Source organism: Peromyscus californicus, unplaced genomic scaffold (genome assembly GCF_007827085.1).
Source record: "Peromyscus californicus insignis strain IS unplaced genomic scaffold, ASM782708v3 Scaffold_6__1_contigs__length_162567912, whole genome shotgun sequence".
Classification (NCBI taxonomy): Eukaryota; Metazoa; Chordata; class Mammalia; order Rodentia; family Cricetidae; genus Peromyscus; species Peromyscus californicus.
Window position 1 is genome coordinate 144,921,825 of NW_026294584.1, and position 20,717 is coordinate 144,942,541.

The 20,717-nt window shown below is 37.1% G+C and overlaps 1 protein-coding gene across 1 annotated transcript; it reads right to left on the minus strand.

Annotated features, from left to right (window-relative positions):
• Positions 1–18,559: 18,559 nt before the first annotated feature.
• On the minus strand, positions 18,560–19,498 carry LOC128099787 (taste receptor type 2 member 7). The gene has a single exon (XM_052721604.1). It carries the CDS (start codon positions 19,496–19,498, stop codon positions 18,560–18,562), a length of 939 nt encoding a protein of 312 aa, XP_052577564.1.
• Positions 19,499–20,717: the final 1,219 nt, after the last annotated feature.

Consider the following 20,717-nt stretch of genomic DNA (forward strand, 5'->3'; position numbering starts at 1 on the left):
CCGGAAATGCCATTCAGGCCATAAAACTCAGCACATAGACAGCATCATCTGCCAAAATGAAAACAAAGACCTAATTCATCAAAGTCTGTCGTTCTGGGGAAGTCTCTAAATGTACTATCCTTGCTTTTTGGCTTCTGTAGTTCAGTGTCTGGCTAAATGTTCTTGTTAACTGAAGTATGTCAACCCAGGACATGGTTATTGTGCTTAAAAGCTGACCCTGAGGAATGTTCAGGGCTACACTGGGATCCCGAGCATCCCGTGTAGCTGTCAGTCAGCTAATAAAGACTTCCTATTGGCCTAAACATGTGTCCATGTAGTCTTCTCTGGTGGATACCCCATAGCACTTTTTCCTTCTTAAGATTTAAATGTTTATCATGAAGCTTTCTTATTTGTAGGCTTTTCCTGAATCAAGATGTCATCTAAGTTCTTTTTCTGATCCACCTTGTGCAAAGGCGGGTTATTAAATGTTTGTGTATTTGTAAACTTTCCCACTTTCCTTCTGCTTCATTGTTGCATAGAAATCAATCTTCTCAGACTTGCTTAGACTTGTTTTATGACTTCACACATCATCTGTCTCTTTGGTTGTGTCTGTATGAAATATGTCTTTCCATTCTTCATTTTTCAAACTTGGTGTGTACATAAATCTAAACATGTTTTTTTTTTTGCAGCCATCACATGGTAAAACATTTTTTCTTTTCATTAATTAATTCGGTCATTCAATTTATTTTTCATAGAGAATTTAATTTATTCATATTCAATTTAATTATTAGGAAAATTTCCCGTCAGATAAACAAACATAAATAAGTGAATCTTTAAGAAATAAAAATTAGGAATAATATGTATTTTAAAAAAATTAGCACTCTAAGGGGGCTGCTGACCTGACATAAACATTTAATCTGTGATTCAGATGTATTTTGCATTTTGCTTCTTGCTCCCATTTGGCACTGATTTTCATGGCCCTGTATTTCTCATCAAGCCATGTGCTATTTGACTTTAGAATCTAAAGTTTAGATGGTTATGGTGTTGCTTGCCCTGAGCATCAGAAAATTGGTATTTCTTACAAAATATTTTTATCAATCTCAGAAACTAGAAACAATTGAGGATTCAAAAGTGGATATCAAACACAAGGAAAAATATCCCCTTCTGCAAATGTTCTGTGTTCCAAGAACAATGACCAAAAATTGCTAGTCCATTTGAGAAATTCACAAGGAAATCAAGACTGTAACAGAAATTAAAACAAAGAATGACAAAATAAAGATAAACAAATAATGGTACATGGCATAATGTAGGGGGTAAACTCACAAATTTTGCCAAAATTAAAAGGACCAAGGCAAGAACCTGGAGAGATGACTCAGAAGTTACAAGCTTTTTTTTTTTTTTTTGCTTTTGCAGAGGACCCAGATTCAGTCCCCAGTACCCATATGGCAACTAATCATCTGTAACTCCAGTTCCAGGGATCCAGCGGCATTGAAGATCTAGTGGGAATATCAGGCCTCCAACAACATGAATGTGGTGTACAGACACACATTCAGACAAAACACCAATATACATAAAATAAATTAAAAATATACCAAGTAAAATCTCATCTCCAAAACTTCCCAGACAAATAGAATCTGCACCCCAATTAATTTACTTAAAACATTAGTGTGATGATGTTACCTGCTTTGCAAGTTTTTCAAGAGTTAGGTTAATAATTGAATAACTCTGAAGATACAATACTTTGTTCATATAAACCAGGTTCATGAAGAGTTAATCATAAAATGTCATCATTCTCAATGTTAGGCATAAGAACTGAAACAAACCCATAAGTTCCAGTAATTCAGAACAATTCTGGGTGAAATCATAATACTTGGAAGGAAGGTCTGTAATTAAGGAATTATAGTAAAGGGTGTACCTTCACAGGGAAAATAGAATTAAGGCTTGAGACACATTAGTTGTTAGATAATGGAAAGGAGTGTGCCAATTGTTGACTGGGGCAAGCTTCAGGTTAAAGGTCATTGCTAAAAACTAAGGTCACTGCCAAAGGCCAAAATCTAAGCAGGAAGAAGCAAAGGATAAAGAAGGAAGTTGAAGCTGGGGAAAATTTCAGCATAGTCCTCTGAGTGTGTCAGATCAGAGTGTGCTAACAAGAGCCTTCATTTTTATTGGCACTTTTTAAAATGCAGGAAGTTATCATTATAAAAATTCAAACAATATAGAAGAATAAGGAAATTCCAACTTACATCTACAATCTCAATTACAAAAAACCCAATAAATAATAATTTGTCTATAATTTCACATATTTTCTAACACCAGTGTCTGATATGGATATAAATGTGTATATATTATATATTATATTATGTATTATATATAATTTATATTTTCCATGAAATAAATGTTTATAACAAGACAATGAAAGAAGCTATTTGGACAGACAACAGAGAAATAGCTGCATGGATAGACAGAAGGAAAGCTTTTTTTCATACAAAAGTGAGATAATGGTAGTGCTTATTTTTAGTTAATAATTACTTAGTTTGGATATCCTTACGTATTTGTAGTGTTCTGAATTATTTTTGATGACTGAATTATGTTCCATTGTATTGATGGTTCAGATTACTTAAAACAGAAGCTTTTGTGATGAAGGGATGGCTTTGAGTCTATTCCCAAAGGGTGTAAAGAATGAGCAATAAGTTCCCACATTCTTGTTGTTAGCCAGAATATTTCCTTGAGGAGGATGGTCCACCCTCCCCCTAAGAATTTAATAAAGAGAGTTCAATGCCAGTTTTGTTCAACAAATCCCAAAGCAGCTGCCTCTTACTTGGAGTTCACAGCTAAACGCAAATCCAGACTTAAGAGTGCTTTTTAGAGGATCCTCTGCAGATGCCTGTCTTCAGCATCTCTCTCTCTCACTCACTTGCTGTTGCAGACTTAAGAGAGCTACCAATTTGCTCCCTCCTCTCCTCTCCTCTTTTCTCTCTTCCTCTCCTTTCTTCCTTTCTATTATCTGTCCTGCCTCTTTCACTCTGGTTTTGCTTTCTGAGACAGGGTCTTATCAGGTAGCCCAGGCTGGTCTGGAACTTCCAATCTGCCTGTCTCTGCACCTCAGCATTGAGATTGTAGGCCCACGTCTCAATTACTGGCCTTCTCTATCTCTTTCTGTTCTTTTTTTGACTTTTCCTGCCCTTGTGACACAGAGGGAGAAGACTATTCTTGTCTATTATGACTCCATAAGGTTTTTCTCAGAGAGAAACCATCTAATCCTGTCTCTCCCTCACAGAGGGCTCCTTGAACTCTATACAGAAACCATTTTGAAATCATAATTCCAGAATTTTGAAATCAGTGCTAATCATTACCTATGAGTGAGTATTAAACTTTTTCCATAACAGCTCATGAATCTGCCTCATGCATATCTAACTCAGAAAGGCTAGTATAGTGACTAGTCTATGAAATAAAAAACCATGGCTATGAATCTTATTCTCTCAAAACCTACATCATTGATGTAGCTGGTATGAAGTTTTGCATGACACTTGACAATCAGCCAACTGCATAAATGATCACTATAGATTTGAGAGCTGAACTGACAGAAATGACTGGCATCAACAGGGTCAAAGTTGGAACACCGATGAATCAATGAAATGCATGCATTTTGCTACATTTCTAACCACCATCATTTTAACCAATTATTTTTGTTCATCAACAAGGTGTCCTACTGTACAAGGCTCGTATAGGAATTAGTTTTGCTATCAGGAAGAGATTGCTCAGAGTTTAAGAGTGCTTGCTGCTTTTCCAGAGTACATGAGTTTAATTCCCAGCACACATACCAGGCAGCTCACAACCACTGGGATTGAGGGGCTTTTAATTCCTGAAGGCATCTACCAATCCCAAGAACAAAATTTTGAAGAGTATATGCAAATACAAATCAAATTCCTTTATATATAAGATTAAATTTTGCATAAACATGATAAACATATTAAATATTTTAAAAGTTAAAGTATATAAAGATCAATTGAGTTAGTACCTGCACACAATAAATAAAACATCTTGTTGCACATTAAGTGTATTATATGTATTATAATATATTTATCCATATATCCATTTATCTGCCTATTATACAATCTATCTATCTATCTATCTATCTATCTATCTATCTATTTATCTATGTATCATCTATTTCTATTATCTAGCTATCACTTTTCAGCTATCTATCCATTCATCCCTGTGACATTTATCTCTTATTCATTAGTCTGTTTATTGTTCTATATATTATTCATTAAGTGCTTTATATGGTGAATAAAAACAAAAGAAGGAAGCATAGATGTAAAAATTAAGTTTGGAAATGAAATGAAAGAAAAAAGATGAAGTATCCTGAAAAGAAAGCAAGATTAAAATAGTATATTTGAGGGTATATTTCAAGGACATCATAAAGAGGCCATGACATCTTTCTTAGGAAAAAGAGTCAAGGAGAGAGCACATTTTCTTGAGAGGAAGGAAGGACATAATGGCCAGATAAACAGCAAAGATAACTATCAGATGTGTCTATGCATGAAAGTGCCCCATAGCTCATTTTAATGGAGAATTCAAATTTATTATTTAAAATATTAAAATTTTAATAAATTTATTTATACTCTTCTAAGATATTTAAAAATATTAAGATAATTTTAAAATGAATTAAAATTTTGTAAGGTAATTTCAATAATTCTATGGAGTTTTTTTATATTACCAACAAAATGTCCTTCTTTTCTTAGCTGATAGTTCCACCTTCCAGAAGGACTCAAACAAGATTGTTCTTTGTTCTATATCACTTAGGATGACAGGGGTACCTAATTGCAATCTTCTCTTTCCAAGCTGAACATCTTTAGTTCACTCAGTGACCTTTACAGGATGTTGTTTTCCAACCTAGTCATTATTCTGATTATTTTGTGTTTTGATTTGATAATACATTAAATTCATGATCTCAACTCTAAGTAACTATTGTCTTTGAAATGTTTACATGTTGGGTTTGCTCTTTTATTGGCAACTATTCTTGAATTTTTTCCAAGCCACAGAAGATAACTTATCCTAGGTTTTCTTGACCCGTGTTTTCTCCTTGTGATTGTGTTTTTCTTTTGCTTTTAGAGTCTGTTTTCCTTATGATTCTCTTGGCTCATTCGATAGGAAACTATCTTGAAGTCACTAACACTGTGCAATGTCAGAACAGTGTTAGATCCTGTAATAAAACAGAGAAGCACAGTTCTAGGTGGAATATTAAATGCGGATGACAATTAGTAACACTTAGAAATTAATAAACGAGGAGAATGAGCCATTGTTTCAAATAACCTGAAGAAATAATTGGTTTCCTTTGAAGAACACAACCTGTTCTTTAATATAATCCAGCTAATTTGGCTGGGGCTCAAGTAACAAATTAGATATGGGTGGGAAGTGCCCAACCTATGGTCTTCAAAGTGACATTGTTTCCCTGGGTCTTATAAAGGCTGTGCTGAAGTTCTTTCAGCATCAATAGATACAGAGAGATAGAGAGAGAGAGACACCATGGCTACCTCCAGGATGTTTCTGGTTCTGCTCTCTATGGCTCTGCTGGCTCTGACCTCAGCTCAGAGGGCTGATGAAGGTACGAGAAGAAATGGGATCGAAATTCGTGGAAAAGGGTAGATTTGGGCTGCTTCTTATAAGCAATTAGTTAATATCTAGAGAGTAGGCCAATAAAAGGAGAGGTAACATTTTTCACTGATGGCGAAGATGTGTGTCTGAATATCTGGGTGTATATTCTAAGACAGCATCTTTACAGTGTAACATTCGCTATCTGAACATGCATAGATTTTACACACCCACTCTCTATGTGAATAGGGTGAAATTGTTATAATTCACCTGGATATTTTGTTTCCTTTCCAACAAGTGCCTGAACATTTAGAAATATTGAGAATTTTTATTAAATCTTCATGTTTAATAAAAGTTTGATTAATTGGTTCTTCTACTGCTTCCTAGATTTACTTGCTTCCCATGCAAAGCATTACAATTTAGTGAAGTACAGGGCTCCGATTAGACCATTTGTTTATCAAAATCTGAGAAACTTCTGAATGAAAATGTATCTTAGAAGGTTAGCAAAATTTGGGTACCTCAAGATACCATCAAAACAATCTGTTGGTGAACAAAAATGACTTTTTTGTTAATATGATGAAAGAAAGTACCATTTTCCTTTAATTTCATGGTTAAATGCAAGAGGCAAAATTGGAACATTCAAAAAATAAAGCTCTGGGGTCTGGTTGGTGGAATGAGGTCTTTGTTAAGATTGGGTAAAATATATAATTTGTGATATGATGGAGGAGCTATGAAAGCAGTCATGGAGAATAAACATTATGGCTTTAGAGAGTTGAACAGACTTGTGTTTCTTTAAAAGGGTTTTGAATAATTTCCTGAAATAAACAATCCTTGTTTGAAAAGCTTGTCTTCTGGGAAAAAGGGTTTGTGGGTAGTAAAGTCTTGCTAATGTAGACAGTGAGTCATGTGGCCATGGATGGTTTGATTCTCAAGTTGTATCTTCAGGAAATCACATCACCAAGCATGTGGTGCACTGCAAAGGAAGGAATTCAGATGGTTGCTTGATTTCCTCTTTACTCCTTGTTCAGTCCATAATGGGGACTAGGGTGCTACTTTGGGAAATGATGGTTTACTGTATTTAAAGCACATATTCACTTGTTTTATATATAATATATATCTTAATTTCACTAGCAGTCTCTTAGCTTTTTCTTTTTTATATTTATATTTTCTTGACTTATACAAGCACACAGTTATAATCTAGTAACTCAAACCTTAAATTTATTATGTTTTTCTTTTAAAATCCTAGATGATGAAAATTCTCTTCAAGAGAGTGGTAAGTCTCTATTTAAGGTTATACTTCATTTTCCTTCAGAATGTGTCACACTTTGATTTTTGCTTACATTTTTGTCATTTAGAAGTTCTAAGAAATTGGTTTAGGAAGTCTCAAAAAGCCAGAGTAGAAACTACCCAATGTTCTAGTAGTCTTCCGTCATAGTGTTAAACATGAGCCAACCTTTCACGTCATATCTTTTGTATCAGTGAGATAGTGTCTGAATATGAGCAGAACACATGCACACTGTTTATTTGCAAATGCTTTTCTCTAAATAGTACTACAGACCATGGCTAACAATGGAGTCACACAAACCTCTTTCATTTACAAGGATTTTGATGCCATTGTATACGTTGTTGTTAGGGTTTCTATTGCTGATAAAATACCTTGATCAAAAGACACGTGGAGAGGAAAGGGTTTGTTTCACTTATGCTTCCATGTGACAGTCCATCACAGAGGGAAGTTAGAGCAGGAACTCAAGCAGGGCAAGAACCTAGGGGCATGAGGCAATGGGGAGGCCAAGGAAGAGCATGGCTTACTGTCTTGCTCCTTAAGACTTGCTCAGCCTGCTTTCTTATATACCACATGACCACATGTCCAGGGGTATGCTACTCACAATGGGATGACCCCTCCCCAATCAATCACTAATTACCAAAATGCCCTGCAAGCCTGCCTGCCTGCCTATAGCAGGTTCTTATGGAGGCATTTTTCTCAACTGAGGTTTATTCCTCTGAGATGACACTAGGTTGTGTCAAGTTGACATAGCACCAGATAGTACAACATATAACTCAATTGAGTAATGAATATATTAGGTAAGTTGCTTAAATATTATGGTTATTCAATCAATCAATATCCCATCAAAGAAATGGCAGAATCAAATAAAATGAATTAATGAGCAAGTTTGTTGTTAAAAAAAAAAACCAAAAAATAAAAAACAAAAACTCCTTAGTGCCGGACTTGAAGGCACAGGCCTGTATTCCTTACTGAGAAGATGGAAGAGGATGGTTCACAGGTCTACTGTCTAACTGGGCTACAGAGTGTCTTCAAGTCTAGCCCAGACAATTTAGCAAGACCATGCTTCAAAGTGAAAAATAAAAGAGATTGGGTAAATGATAGAGCACTTGCCCATTGTATGAGACTCTGGGTTCAGTCCCATGACAGCAAACAAGGAAACAAAACCTTGAAAGCCACATAGCTTGAGGATGCTTCCTGGCTTGTTAATAATCTTTCTACTCAGTTTGAAATTCCATTTTAAACTTCATTATTTGTGTGTGTGTGTGTGTGTGTGTGTGTGTGTGTGTGTGTGTGTGTGTGTATGTGTACTGTTCTTTCTTCACAGAATCTCCTGAGGGGGGAGACTTCCATGAATCAGGTGAGATATTTCAGCTTCAATTAAGTTATTGAGTATTATTATGAATTATATCTAGCAACTTCTGAATTACTAGTCTAGTATAAAATTTGGCCAAATTTTTAGATTAAAAAAAAAGTTATGCCTAAACTTTAAAAATTTCCTCTCTCCATTATTCTACTATTTAGTTCTTAGTTCCACATTGTAATAGGTTCAAAAATTAAAAAAAAGCAGAATAACAATAATAACACCAACAAAATGAGAAAGACAAGAAAAAAGAGGAAAAAACACAATGTTTGCTTTGGACTCAGCTTTGTGGTGTTCAATGTGGGGTTTTTGCTTTCCTCTGCCTTTTTTTCCTTGCCTTGGCTGCCCTTGTGATGGCACACCTAGCTAGGGTTCCCTGAAAGACATGTTTTGATTACTTATATTATTTCCTCCAATGCTAATTCAATAAAAATTACACTTGCCCTCATCATGGCATGCCCATTTTGTCACCACCAAGAGTTTAATAGCTAAGTAAGGCATGGTTAGTATCCTCGAGGTACCCAGAATCTATTAGATAGTGAACCTTGGGCATAACCAGGATCACTGTTAGGAAAGTGGGCATAGAAAATTATAGATTTCACAGCACAGGAGGAAAGGAAAGACCTCATACAAGAGATGGTATATCAAAAGAGGTGTATCAAAAGAGAGGAGAGTAAATTGGGACAAAGAAGTAAAGTGTTTTTGATTAGGTAATTATACACATTTAGACAAGATCTCCCTGAACCTTTTCTTCTTTCTTTTTTTTTTTTTTTTTTTTTTTTTTTTTGGTTTTTCGAGACAGGGTTTCTCTGTGTAGTTTTTGGCGCCTGTCCTGGATCTCGCTCTGTAGACCAGGCTGGCCTGGAACTCACAGAGATCCACCTGGCTCTGCCTCCTGAGTGCTGGGATTAAAGGCATGCGCCACCACTACCTGGCCACCCTTTTCTTCTAAGCATTAGACTTGGTCACTACCTAATACCGTCTACCCCAGTGTAAGAACGTCTCACTAAATCAAGTCAATGATAGAGTCTACGATTATCTTGTTAAGCTCATGGTGATTCTATATTTTTGATCTTTTTCTAAATGTGTGTTCTCTCTCCCCCAAAAGTTGGTAATCTCCATGCAGGCATACAAGAAATGAAGAACCAATTTGAAGAACAAATAGGTCAGCTTGGCAAGTCGGCTAAGGATGTCCTCAAAAGAGGGAAAGAGAAGCTCAACATAGGGAAAGGCCGAGGCGGTAATCGAGGCTCTGGTGGTGACAGCTTGAGAGGCCAGGATCGTCAGCCTAGAAGTCAACAAAGAAGAGGTGGCCAAGGAAGTCGCGGCCAGAAAGGCGGAAAAGGCCAGAATGCAAAAGGTGGCCAGAAAATACATTCTGGAAAAGGTGGCAAGAGAAACCAGAAAGGTCAGTACAACAGCAGTCCTGGTGACCAGTTAAAGGAGAATCAGCTAGAGATGTCCTCCGATGATTCCCTAGAGACTAATTACACTCTATCATTTAGTAAATTTCTCTTTAAATTCCACAATTTTTCTCATTTATCTGAGCTTTACATCTTTTCTTTCTCTCTAACATTCTTTCCCAGATGTGTTCTTGCCAGGATTCTCCCCACCTCACATCTACATACAGAAAGGCCCTCTTCCTTCTGACAGCAGCAAGTGTCCCTTCCGCCCTGTCAGAATTTCTCTCATCAGATTAGTTTAGTGTGTCCCCAAGTTCTCTCTCTCTCTTATCATCTCTCCTTCTCTTTCTTCTTCCTTCTCTTCCCCTCTCCTAGTCAGTTCCTATTCCTATTCTATCTCTGAATGTATTTGTTTTGAGACAGGGCTTCACTTTGTAGCCCAGGCTGGTTGGAATTCACCGTGCAGTCCAAGTTGGTCTCACATTCACTGATCTTCTTACCTTAGCCTCCTGAGTGTTAGGGTCATAGGCACAGGCCACCACATCCAGCAATATAATGCATTTTAATGAGACTACTGGGTGGTGAAGGTATCAGGCACATGCCATGTTTAGAACTATTTGACTTCTGAAGTCCGTCTCTTTGTTTCAGAGAATGATGAAGAACTTTCAGAAGAGTAAACCACTTGGCCCTTTCTTTCCTCAAGTTCAAAGCATCAATAAAATCATCAGCATGAATATATTGGCTCCTGTTTTCCTTCTAAGATTATGGTTCTCCAGTGACCAAATGACCAATACATAAGCTTTTTTCTTAGTTCAAACAAAAACTTATGTTGTGAGCTTCTCTGACAATGTTTCAATGCCCAATTGTCATTTTGCCACATTTATCTTGGACCTAAGAGAGTCCCCAGGACTCTCTTGAGCAAGGGGGAAAGCCCACAACAGAGTCTTCCTTACAGTTTTCAGAAAGAATGAGCCCTATTTACATTTTGCAATTTTAGCATCCAGAAATGTAATAGAAAACATACAACACATTTGTGTTGTTGGAACATCCTCTCCATCCTTCCAGTTTGGGAACCTTGATTACAGGAGCTTAGAAAAGTTACGTGAGGAAATTCACTTACCAGATGCTTTGCATGAATAAACATAGGAGAAACATAACATTTATATCCCATTCTACCACTCAAGCTTCTGAGAGGACGAAGGGAGTGAGGGAAGGAGGGTGAATGAGAGAGAGGGAGGAGGAGGAGGGGAGGGATGGAGAGAGAGAGAGAGAGAGAGAGAGAGAGAGAGAGAGAGAGAGAGAGAGAGAGAGAGAACTGGCTATAGGCAAGCCTATGACAAGTGGTGGATTCAATACAGTCATTGCAGGGACTGTACTCCACCTAGATCTTCACTTTCCAGACTGTGAAAACATGGAATGCAGGAAGCCCAGAAAGCAGAAGATAAAAATGAAGACTCCAGCAGCCTCTACCAAGGATCTAAGTCTCTTGCTTTCAGCATAAGTGTCAATGAAGAAGTGAAGGCAATTTGGAATCTGATTAGAACAGCCTACATACCTGGCTGGATTTTATTATTATTATTATTATTATTATTATTATTATTATTATTATTTATGCAACACATTTTGTTGTGAGAACATTTGAAACTGACTTAGGAGAAGATGAAAGGACAAAAGTTGTCTGCTTATGTAACAAGAAGTCTGGGATCATCTACTCTGATATTTCTCAATTTTTCGTGAAAACATTTATCTAAAGCCTAGGAAAAAGTAGGAAGTAAGTTAAAATAAAGCTCAATATACTTTACAACTTCAGACATGAAAAATAATAGATACTGATTTCCTACATAGTGAATTACTACCTAGCCGGACCATGAAGTCTGCGTAGCGAAGGTCATATCCAAACAAAACTGCCTTGTGTAATACAAAGTGAGAGAATAGGCGGGATAGTCACAGACAAACCCATTGCATCACACTTTTGTTTTGCAACAAGATCCCAGCTACTGGCTTTGCTTGTTTAAAATTGATTAGTCTTCCAATTCTTTCTTTTGCTAAAAGTTCTAGTTTCCATTTCTTTTCTTTTTCATATCAAGGTGCCTTTTAGTCCCGCAGAGAAACTTGTAGTTTGCTCACATTAAAACAGATTTCTTGATCAGGAGATACTATTTCTCTGTAAGCACAACTTTACAGTATCAATGGGTTCATATGCTAGTTTGAAATGCTGGGAAAGCAATGTCTGACTATACTATTTCAAAAATTGTCTCATTGTCAATACAATGAACAACAAATTCCTGTTCAATCTGCTGTTCACAGTATCTTTCCTAGTCTGGAACTGACTTCCATTTTTAGGTCATGTTTCTCTGTCCCCACTGGAACACCAGAATGTGTTCATAGAATTAACTGTGCATTCCTTTGTGATTTTTCCTCCTCCTCTGCAGCCCAGATCACATGACAGCTCTCTGGGAGCATATATCCTCCTGCCCCAGTCACCACCCTTTGTCGTTCCTGCTTTGAGCTTTATTAACATATTCTTTCTGAGACAGGGTCTTACCTCAGGCAGGCCTGACCTTGATATATGGCCAAGGGTGACCTTGAACGCTTGAGTTTCCTGTCTCTGTCTTTCAAGTGCAGGGGCTATAGATGAGCCGCACCACAATAAAAATAAATTTAATAAAAATAAAAAATAAATTAGAAAAGACAATGAAGACTATGTTGATTTGCTTATATTTGGTTATAGAAGCTTAATTTTATCATTCTAACTAATTGACTACCTTCCTGATCTTAGGTAGATTTATCCCATACCCACAGAAATGACTAGCCTGGAATGAAACTCACAGTGGGTTATCTCTATATGTTTTGTCTTATGAAATGAACACATATAGTAGATCACAAAGGAGAGAGAGAGAGAGAGAGAGAGAGAGAGAGAGAGAGAGAGAGAGAGAGAGAGACCACAGCTATAGCCAATGTCTGCCTAAGAGTAGAAGAATTAGATTTACTAAAACCTTGCCATCTAGCCCTTGCTAGGCAAGAACTGTTTTAGGAAAAAGCCAAATACATACAAATTTCTGCTATTGAAAATGTTGGGGAACCTCCCCTATGGTGCCATGTGTTATTGGGGAAATGGGCCCTTTCTCAAGAATCTTAGTCTTACTAATTAAATAATTTAAGAAAGGACTCAGAAAAAGCATGGGGACAATTTTATTAGAGTTAAAAAAAAACAAAAACAAAAACAAGGGAATCTGTGTCTGATATGTAGAACTGAATTGTATTGCAAAAAAAAAAAAAGAGAGAGAGAGAGGCAAGCTGCCATAGATGTTAAAACTACACACAAAAAAAGAGGAATTGTACAACAGGCAAACTGTCAATCTCTGCAGCTGCCTAGAGGAAGGACGTGGAGAAGTGAGAAAGGCGTTTTACTTCTAAGCAGCCATGTGGTAGGTGGGGAGTAGATGGCTTCACAGAAAAACAATCTAAGAAGCCCAAAGTATTAGAGAAAATATACTTAGAAAATATAACATCTCCAACATTTCCTCCTGAAGTCTTTGTACTTACTCTGTCATCATTTCTTTTTCTGATGTTATTTCTCTAGAGCATTTTATACTAATTATACTTGAAATTTTGTTCTGTGTTAACTAGGGTTCTCTAGAAGAATGAGCAATTAGAAAGAATATACAACACAAAGGGAATTTATTAGTTTGGCTTGCATGACATAGGTTGGGTGGTACAAGAGTTTCTGTCTGAACATTGGAGAGGCTCAGAATCTGGTAGCTGCTCAGTCTGTGAGTCTAGATTCCTTAACAGTTACAATATGGCACAGAAAGTCCGGAATATTTCTGAAGAGCTCCTGGTCTTAGTTCATGTTGGAAGGCCAAAGAAACTGGTTTGTATCACTGAAGGATGGTGGCAGCTAGAATAGACGTACATCTGAGTAGATAGCAAGGGCTGGTAGGCAAGGGTAGTAGGGCTTCTTCCTTAGACATCTTTCTATCTGGGCTGCCAATGGAAGGTACAGCCTGTTCTGGGGAAGATCCTAACCCTCTGCCTTAGTCAATGTTCTATTGCTATGAAGAGATACTGTGACCCTGGTAACTCTTTTTTTTTTTTTTGGTTTTTTGAGACAGGGTTTCTCTGTGTAGCTTTGCGCCTTTTCCTGGATCTTGCTCTGTAGACCCGGCTGGCGACCCTGGTAACTCTTATAAAGGAAAGCATTTAACCGGGACTTGTTTACAGTTTAGGAGTTTAGTCCATCATCAGCATGGCAAGAAGCATGCATGCAGGCAGATAACGTGCTGGAGAAGGAGCTGAGAGTTCTACATGTGGATCTGCAGGCAGCAGGAAGAAGAGAGTCTCTGGGCTTGGCTTGGGCCTTTTTATTTATGTATGTATTTTATGTATATGAGTGCTCTATCTGCATATGCACCTGCATGCCAGAAGAGGGCGTTGGATCCCATTATAGGTGTCTATGAGCCACCATGTGGGTGCTGGGAATTGAACTTGACCTCTGGCAGAATAGCCAGTGCTCTTAACTGCTAAGCCTTCTCTTTAACCCCCTGACTGGGGCTTTTGAAACCTCAAAACTCACCCTCAGTGACATAGTTGCTTCAACAAGGGCATACTTCCTAATCCTTTCAAATAGTGCCACTCCCTAAGTATTTAAATATATGAGCCTATGGGGCATTTTTAGTCAAACCACCATAGCTTCTCAGTTAATCTTTCTAGGATTCTACCCTCCTAACCCCTATTCTCTACTCACAGCATCTCTTTTAGTTGATCCATATCCAATCAAATTTGCAATCAGGATTAATCATCACAAATCCACTCCTTGTCAACTTGATATCCATTTCAATGCCATGCTTGATTTCTAAGTGGAAGCAATAACAAGGTCATAATTCTGCCTAACCTGGCATAAATGTCCAATGTACAGCCAAGAGCCCTATCTTCCTTACCTCAAATAAATGGCTAAGTCCCTTAAGAAGTGCTCAGTCTCTCAAAAATTAAATTTGACAATATAGACTTATAACTCTTATATACCAATATTATCTCAATCACTGTTTTATTATATGGTAAAGAAAGAGAGGAAAAATCTGCTTAATGTATGTGTAAACATACATGTACAAATGTATTCTTAACAAAGTGTAAGTGGAGTTTTCTCTGTCCCATCAGCCAGCTCTCAAATCATTACATGGAGACTTAATATTATAAGAGCTCAATCGATAGCTTAGGCTTGTTTCTAACTAGCTCATATAACTTAAATTAACCCATATCTTTTAATCTACCTTTTGCCTCATGGCTTTATTACCTTATTTTCATAGTGCCCATCCTGCTTGCTCTGCATCTGGCTGGTGACTCTGCCTTCTTCTTAGAGTTCTCTCTGCCCACAAAATCCTGCCTAGCTGTTGACCATTTAGCTTTTTTATTAAACTGGTCACAGTGACATATCTTCACACAGTGTAAAGGAATATTCCATAACAAAGAATGACAGAAATATGGAAATTATAATCTTCATTTCTGTAACTAGTTACATGGCCTTAGCTGCTATTTATAACTACCTTTTTCTGCTGCTCATTTTGTGCTTCTCCATTTTCATTGGCCACCTCATCAGGTTTTATGTTTTTGTCTGGAGGGGTGACCCATCTGTCCACCCCTGAAGGATCTGGGCCATTTGTCATTCTATCTAGACAGAGTATTGTAGTTTCCCATTGATCCAGTCCCAATACAATCCTTTTTCCTCTTCTAAAATACCATGAGACAAACCTTCACTCTCTTTGTTTCTTCCAGCATTTTTATTTTCAAAACTTCCACTAGAATGATCCTTTAAGCACTGTTTACAGTAGAGTGCTTTTATAGTTCCAAGTTACAAATTTTTCCATAATCCTTTTGTAAATCAGTTCCAAAGACTTAAAAACCACATGGCCAGGTTTATCACAGCAGTGACCCCACTTCTGATAACACAAAGTCCATGTTGGTCAGAGTTTTCTAGAGAGATAGAATGGGTAGATTGCATATATAGTACAAACATGGTTTATTAGTTTGGTTTATACGATATATGCTGTGAGACAGAGGACACAGTAGCTTCTCAGTCTATGAGGATGGCATTGAAGGGCTGCAGGATGCATGAGAATTTGGTGTTCTTCAGTCTAACTTTGGAAGGACAGAAAAAAAATCTAGGTTCCAATGTTAGCAAAGGATTGAGGTAGAAGCAGTAGCAGTGGAGTAACTCACTAGCAAACTCAGATCTCTGTTTCTTTCTGCCACCAGAAGGTGTTGATCACTCTAGGGGAGAGTCTTCCATCCTCAATTAATTAAAGGGAATACCCACCCAGACCTGTCAGAGGCATGCCAATCAGTTGATTCCAAGCTGAATCAAGTTGACAACCAGCTCTGATTTTACTTTCTTGATATAGATCTATCCTAATTCAGTACAAAATGATTCCTCCTCTTCAGTTACTCTCAGTTGTATAATTATGATTTGTAACTATGTCTATTTGATGATTATTTGTCTTCCATGGTATTTTTCTGTAACTGTACATGACACAAGACAATGGGTTTTATCATATTGCATATGCACTTTCAGCACCTACAACAGTGTCTGGTACCTATGAATGGCTGTCTACTGAGCATGTGAGGAACAGAACCAGAAAGGAATTCAGCTGTACTTTTTGTGGTCCATTCACTGAGTTCTCATAGTGAAAGCTTGAAAACTGTCATCATTGCTATAGTAAAAGAAGCTATACAAATCTACCGTTCAACTTTTTTTGTTTATCTCCACACTATTTACAATAATTAATACACTCAGGAATTGAACCCACCTTCCTGAGTGAGGCAATTTTATCCTAGCAAGGATGAACTTAGGCTGCTAGACTTGTTAACTGAGCCCCTTACTTGTCAGGGCATTTTCCTGCCCCATTGCTTTAAAATTTTTTGTTTGAAATTATACTATAATTACATCATTTTCCTCCTCTCTTTCCCCCCTCCAACCTCTCCTATGCACCCCTCCTTGATCTCTCTCATACTTTGAAATAGGTTCTGACTATGTAGCCCAGGCTGGCCATGAACTCCCCTTCTATCACCTCTCTCTGCCTGTCAGGTGCTGGAGTCACAGACATGCCTCACCACACTGGGCTCTCTGTAGCTCAGGTCCCTCATTCCAGGCCACATTTCTCCTACTTCTTTTTGTTTCTTTTCACTTCTCACTATTTTTTGTTTGTCTCTTAATTGTTTCCTTTACTTTCTTTCCTGGCCTTGCATTTTTTTCCTTTTCTCTCATTAAGTATGTGTACTTTTTTTTGTCATCCTTTTTTAGTGGGCGTGTAAAATGATGAGTTTCTGTATAAAATTGCTCCATGTGTAAATAATGGTACTTTCCTCATGTCATTACTCTTCGCCATTGTCTTCCGCTGTCATCCTCCTACTCCTGTTGTTCCTTCTCCTTCTTTAAGTAGTCCCATTTCTGCTTTCATGACTTGCACACACACTTTTAATATTTCAGGTTCCATGTTTGAGAGGGCACGCATTATTTGTCTTTCTTTCTTTCTTTCTTTCTTTCTTTCTTTCTTTCTTTCTTTCTTTCTCTTTCCTTCTTTCTTTTTATTTACCATCATTATGCTCTGCTATATCACTTCCCTGTTCCTTTAGACTTCTTCACACTCTCAAAAAGTCATTTCTATTTTATACTATATCAATATCCACCCATCCATCAATTTAAATCTATATTCTCCATTTCAGAGAAAACATGCAGTTTTTGTTTTTTCTAGGTCTGGCTTATTTCAGGTATCACAATGATCTCTAATTCTACTTATGTTCTTGCTAATGACACAACTCCATTCTTCTTTATGTCTGAATAAAACTCCATCATGGATACATAATTTTCTTTATTAATTCATCTGTTGATGGGTGTATAGTCTTGTTGCAAATCTTAGCTATTATGAATAGTGTTGCAATAAATATGGCAATGCAGATATCTCTATAACATGCTGACTAGTCTTCAGGTATGTATGCAGCTTTAGTATAACTGATTCTGTTTTCAGTATTGGAGGCCATATCCTGTCATAATGTCTTTGTAATCTCTGATGGGTACAGTCTAGGTGTTCAGAGCAACATTATAGGTGTTCTTTGTGGAAAAATTTGCTTCAATATGCAGCCAATAGGTATTATTTTTCAGAAAGTCAGTGTAAAACTTACTACCCTACTTTTAGAATATTTTTCATCCACTGATCTATAATCCTAAATATTTTTGAAGTTAATATAACATTTAATCACAATTTATATCTGAACGGTGCTTAAATTCACTGTTAATTTCCCACATATTATATATTTCCAAAGCATTTGTTAAGAACCATCACCTGAGCCAGATGTGGTGGTACACACCTTTAATCCTAGAACTGGGAAGCAGAGGCAGGCAGATCTCTCTGAGTTCAAGGCCAGTCTGGTCCTTATAGCATGTTCCAGGTCAGCCAGAATCACATGGTGAGATCCTGTCTCCAAAACAAAAATTGTCACTTTGTACTTGATTCTTCTCCAATTGCGAACAGAGTTCGGTGACCTGAGAAGAAAATGCTAAGTAGGGTCATAAGAATGAACTCGCTCTTTCCATAGGATGCAAACAACAGCGAGATGCTGTTACAATCATTTTGAATTTGACAGGTGGCTTTGCATTTCAAGAAGTGATTCAGAACTGACTATGAAAATGTCCTTTCCTCTTCTGGCTATTTGTTATAATTTATTCAGATTTTTAAAAAAAATTTCAACTCTGTAGAGAGGGAGAGACAAATAGAGACAGATACATACAAAGTTGTTGTTCTTGAGATTTCCTGAGATTCAATCTTAAGTCTGTTTAAGGGATGTCACTACATGAAACCAGTATTCCCGTAAGAATGAAAGATAATGATCTTGTCCTCCTTTATCTTAGAAAGTGAAGGCTTTTCTTCAGCTCTGTCCATGCTTTTAACAGTTTCTTCCCTTTAGCATAGTCTTTACTTTACGAAGCACCCTCACAGATGCCTGTCTTAGTTTACTGTTCCCCAGGATTAGGATAAATGAATGGCTTGAAGGATAGATCAGAGCTATCAATTCACCCCAAATTACAGCTAATTCACTCTCTGGCATAAAGTAGCTTGAGGTGGCTATGAGAAAGGCCAGACAGTAGGCAATAAACAGGACGAGGAAGGAAATTACTGCTTTCATGGCTCTTATGTGAGCTGTTGTGCTGGGATCTTTGTACCCTGATGCAGTGAGCTGCATTTGCCGGGTGTGTCTCCACAGAGACAGGATCAGGAGGAGAAATGAGACCAGGGACACAGAAAAGGGGAACAGCATGACCAGGTTGAGATTTACCTTGGCAGAAGCATGTCCAGCTTTATTTACTTTGCATCTCAAAGTAGAGTTTATTCTCTCCTTTTTCTTGACACAACGTCTGAAATCATCATTCAAATTCTCAGTGGCCGGAAGGCTAAAACACAGGGAGAGGATCAAGCATGCCAGTAGACTCCTAAGAAGTAGCTTGTCAATTCTCCACTTTATCCAGAGGAAAAGAGGATGGAAGAAGTTTGCTATCTTGAAGAAATAGAAAATGCTGAGGCAGGCGGCAAACCAGACACTTAAATGGTTGGTGAGTGTCCAGAAGAAGTCAATGATCCTCATTTCTTTACCTCTGTTGTAGGTGTCTGGATACTGCACCAGTATAACACAATCTAATAGGATTATACACTGCAGACAAATTCTGGACATGGCCAGACTTGTGAGAATTGAATCAATACAGGCAATCTTCTTACTCTTGATCCAGCCCATGAAGTTTACCAATACAATGAATGCATTTCCTAAGATCCCTACCAAGGCCTCTCCAACAGCTACAAGCATTAAGGCAGTATCCACTTTGTATGACATTTTAAGTAGAGAAATATCCAATTAGTTCTTGGTTGACTTGATGTAGTTTAGTCTCTACACTTGGCAGTTTAGAGTTTGCTGGCCTTGTCTTTACCTCTTTAAGTTGTAGTCTATCTTGTGATGAAAACTGGAACTATTCATGAAGACTGTAAGGTAGTTTACCTAAACCTCAATTAGTCTGATAAACAGCATGTTTGGTGATCCTTAGCTTGGGTATTGTGTGTCTGTTTATCTTCTCAGGAGGTCATTCTTTTCTACACACAGTTAATTTAGGCTGGGCTATTGCTTGCTAAGATGCAAATTGACCCAATTCCTTTCCATGGTCCAGTGCTATTTATCTGAAGCTAAGTTTTACAAAATTGGCATTCAGTGATCATATTAGTAACCACAAAAAAGCTGCTATATTGAATAAATAAAAATGTAGGGCACTCAACTAAATTTGAATTTCAGATAAACAATGAACATTTTAAAAAAGAATATTTTAGAACTTAGAATGTAGCAAAAGATCAACGCTTTTAGGAAGTACTAAAGCTAAATTTAGTTGGGTGTTCTGTGTTATATTAGGCAACCTAATCCTCAAGAATTTTCTAGCAATTAGAAAATTGGTAGCAGCTGAAATATATGGAGGAATCTTATCTTGGTGGATAATCATGCTGTTTATTATTAAAGAATTTAAAATTTGGCTTCACATTGAGAAATGGACAATTTAAGGACATTTAACAAACTAACTCTCCCTATAACTTAGCCCTCCAATTTTTTAAGTTTGTTATTTGTTGTTATATAGAACAATTGAATGATGCAGTCCTTCTCTTCTCTCCTCTTTCTTTTCCTTTTTTATGGAAAAAATGATACATTGTACATCATTAAAATTAAACTTCTATTTTTTTGAAATACACTGTAAAGAAAAAGATAAGCCACAAGATCAACAAAAAAGCATTCTTATAAACATATATATCATAAAAGGTTTACATCTGGAATATTAAGGAATTCTGAAAATGTAATAAATAGGAAATATCTCTATTAATTAGATAAGAGATTTAAACATTCCACTGGTGACATTTCTTTGTCACAGAGAGATATGAAAATCATATAAGCACATGAAAAGTTACTTGCAACCATTATTAGTCCCTGTAAAAACAAATTAGCACTGTGCTAGGATACCATGGCACATCTACCAGATTGACTTCAATGAATGCAAACAGGAACAAAACTATAGCAA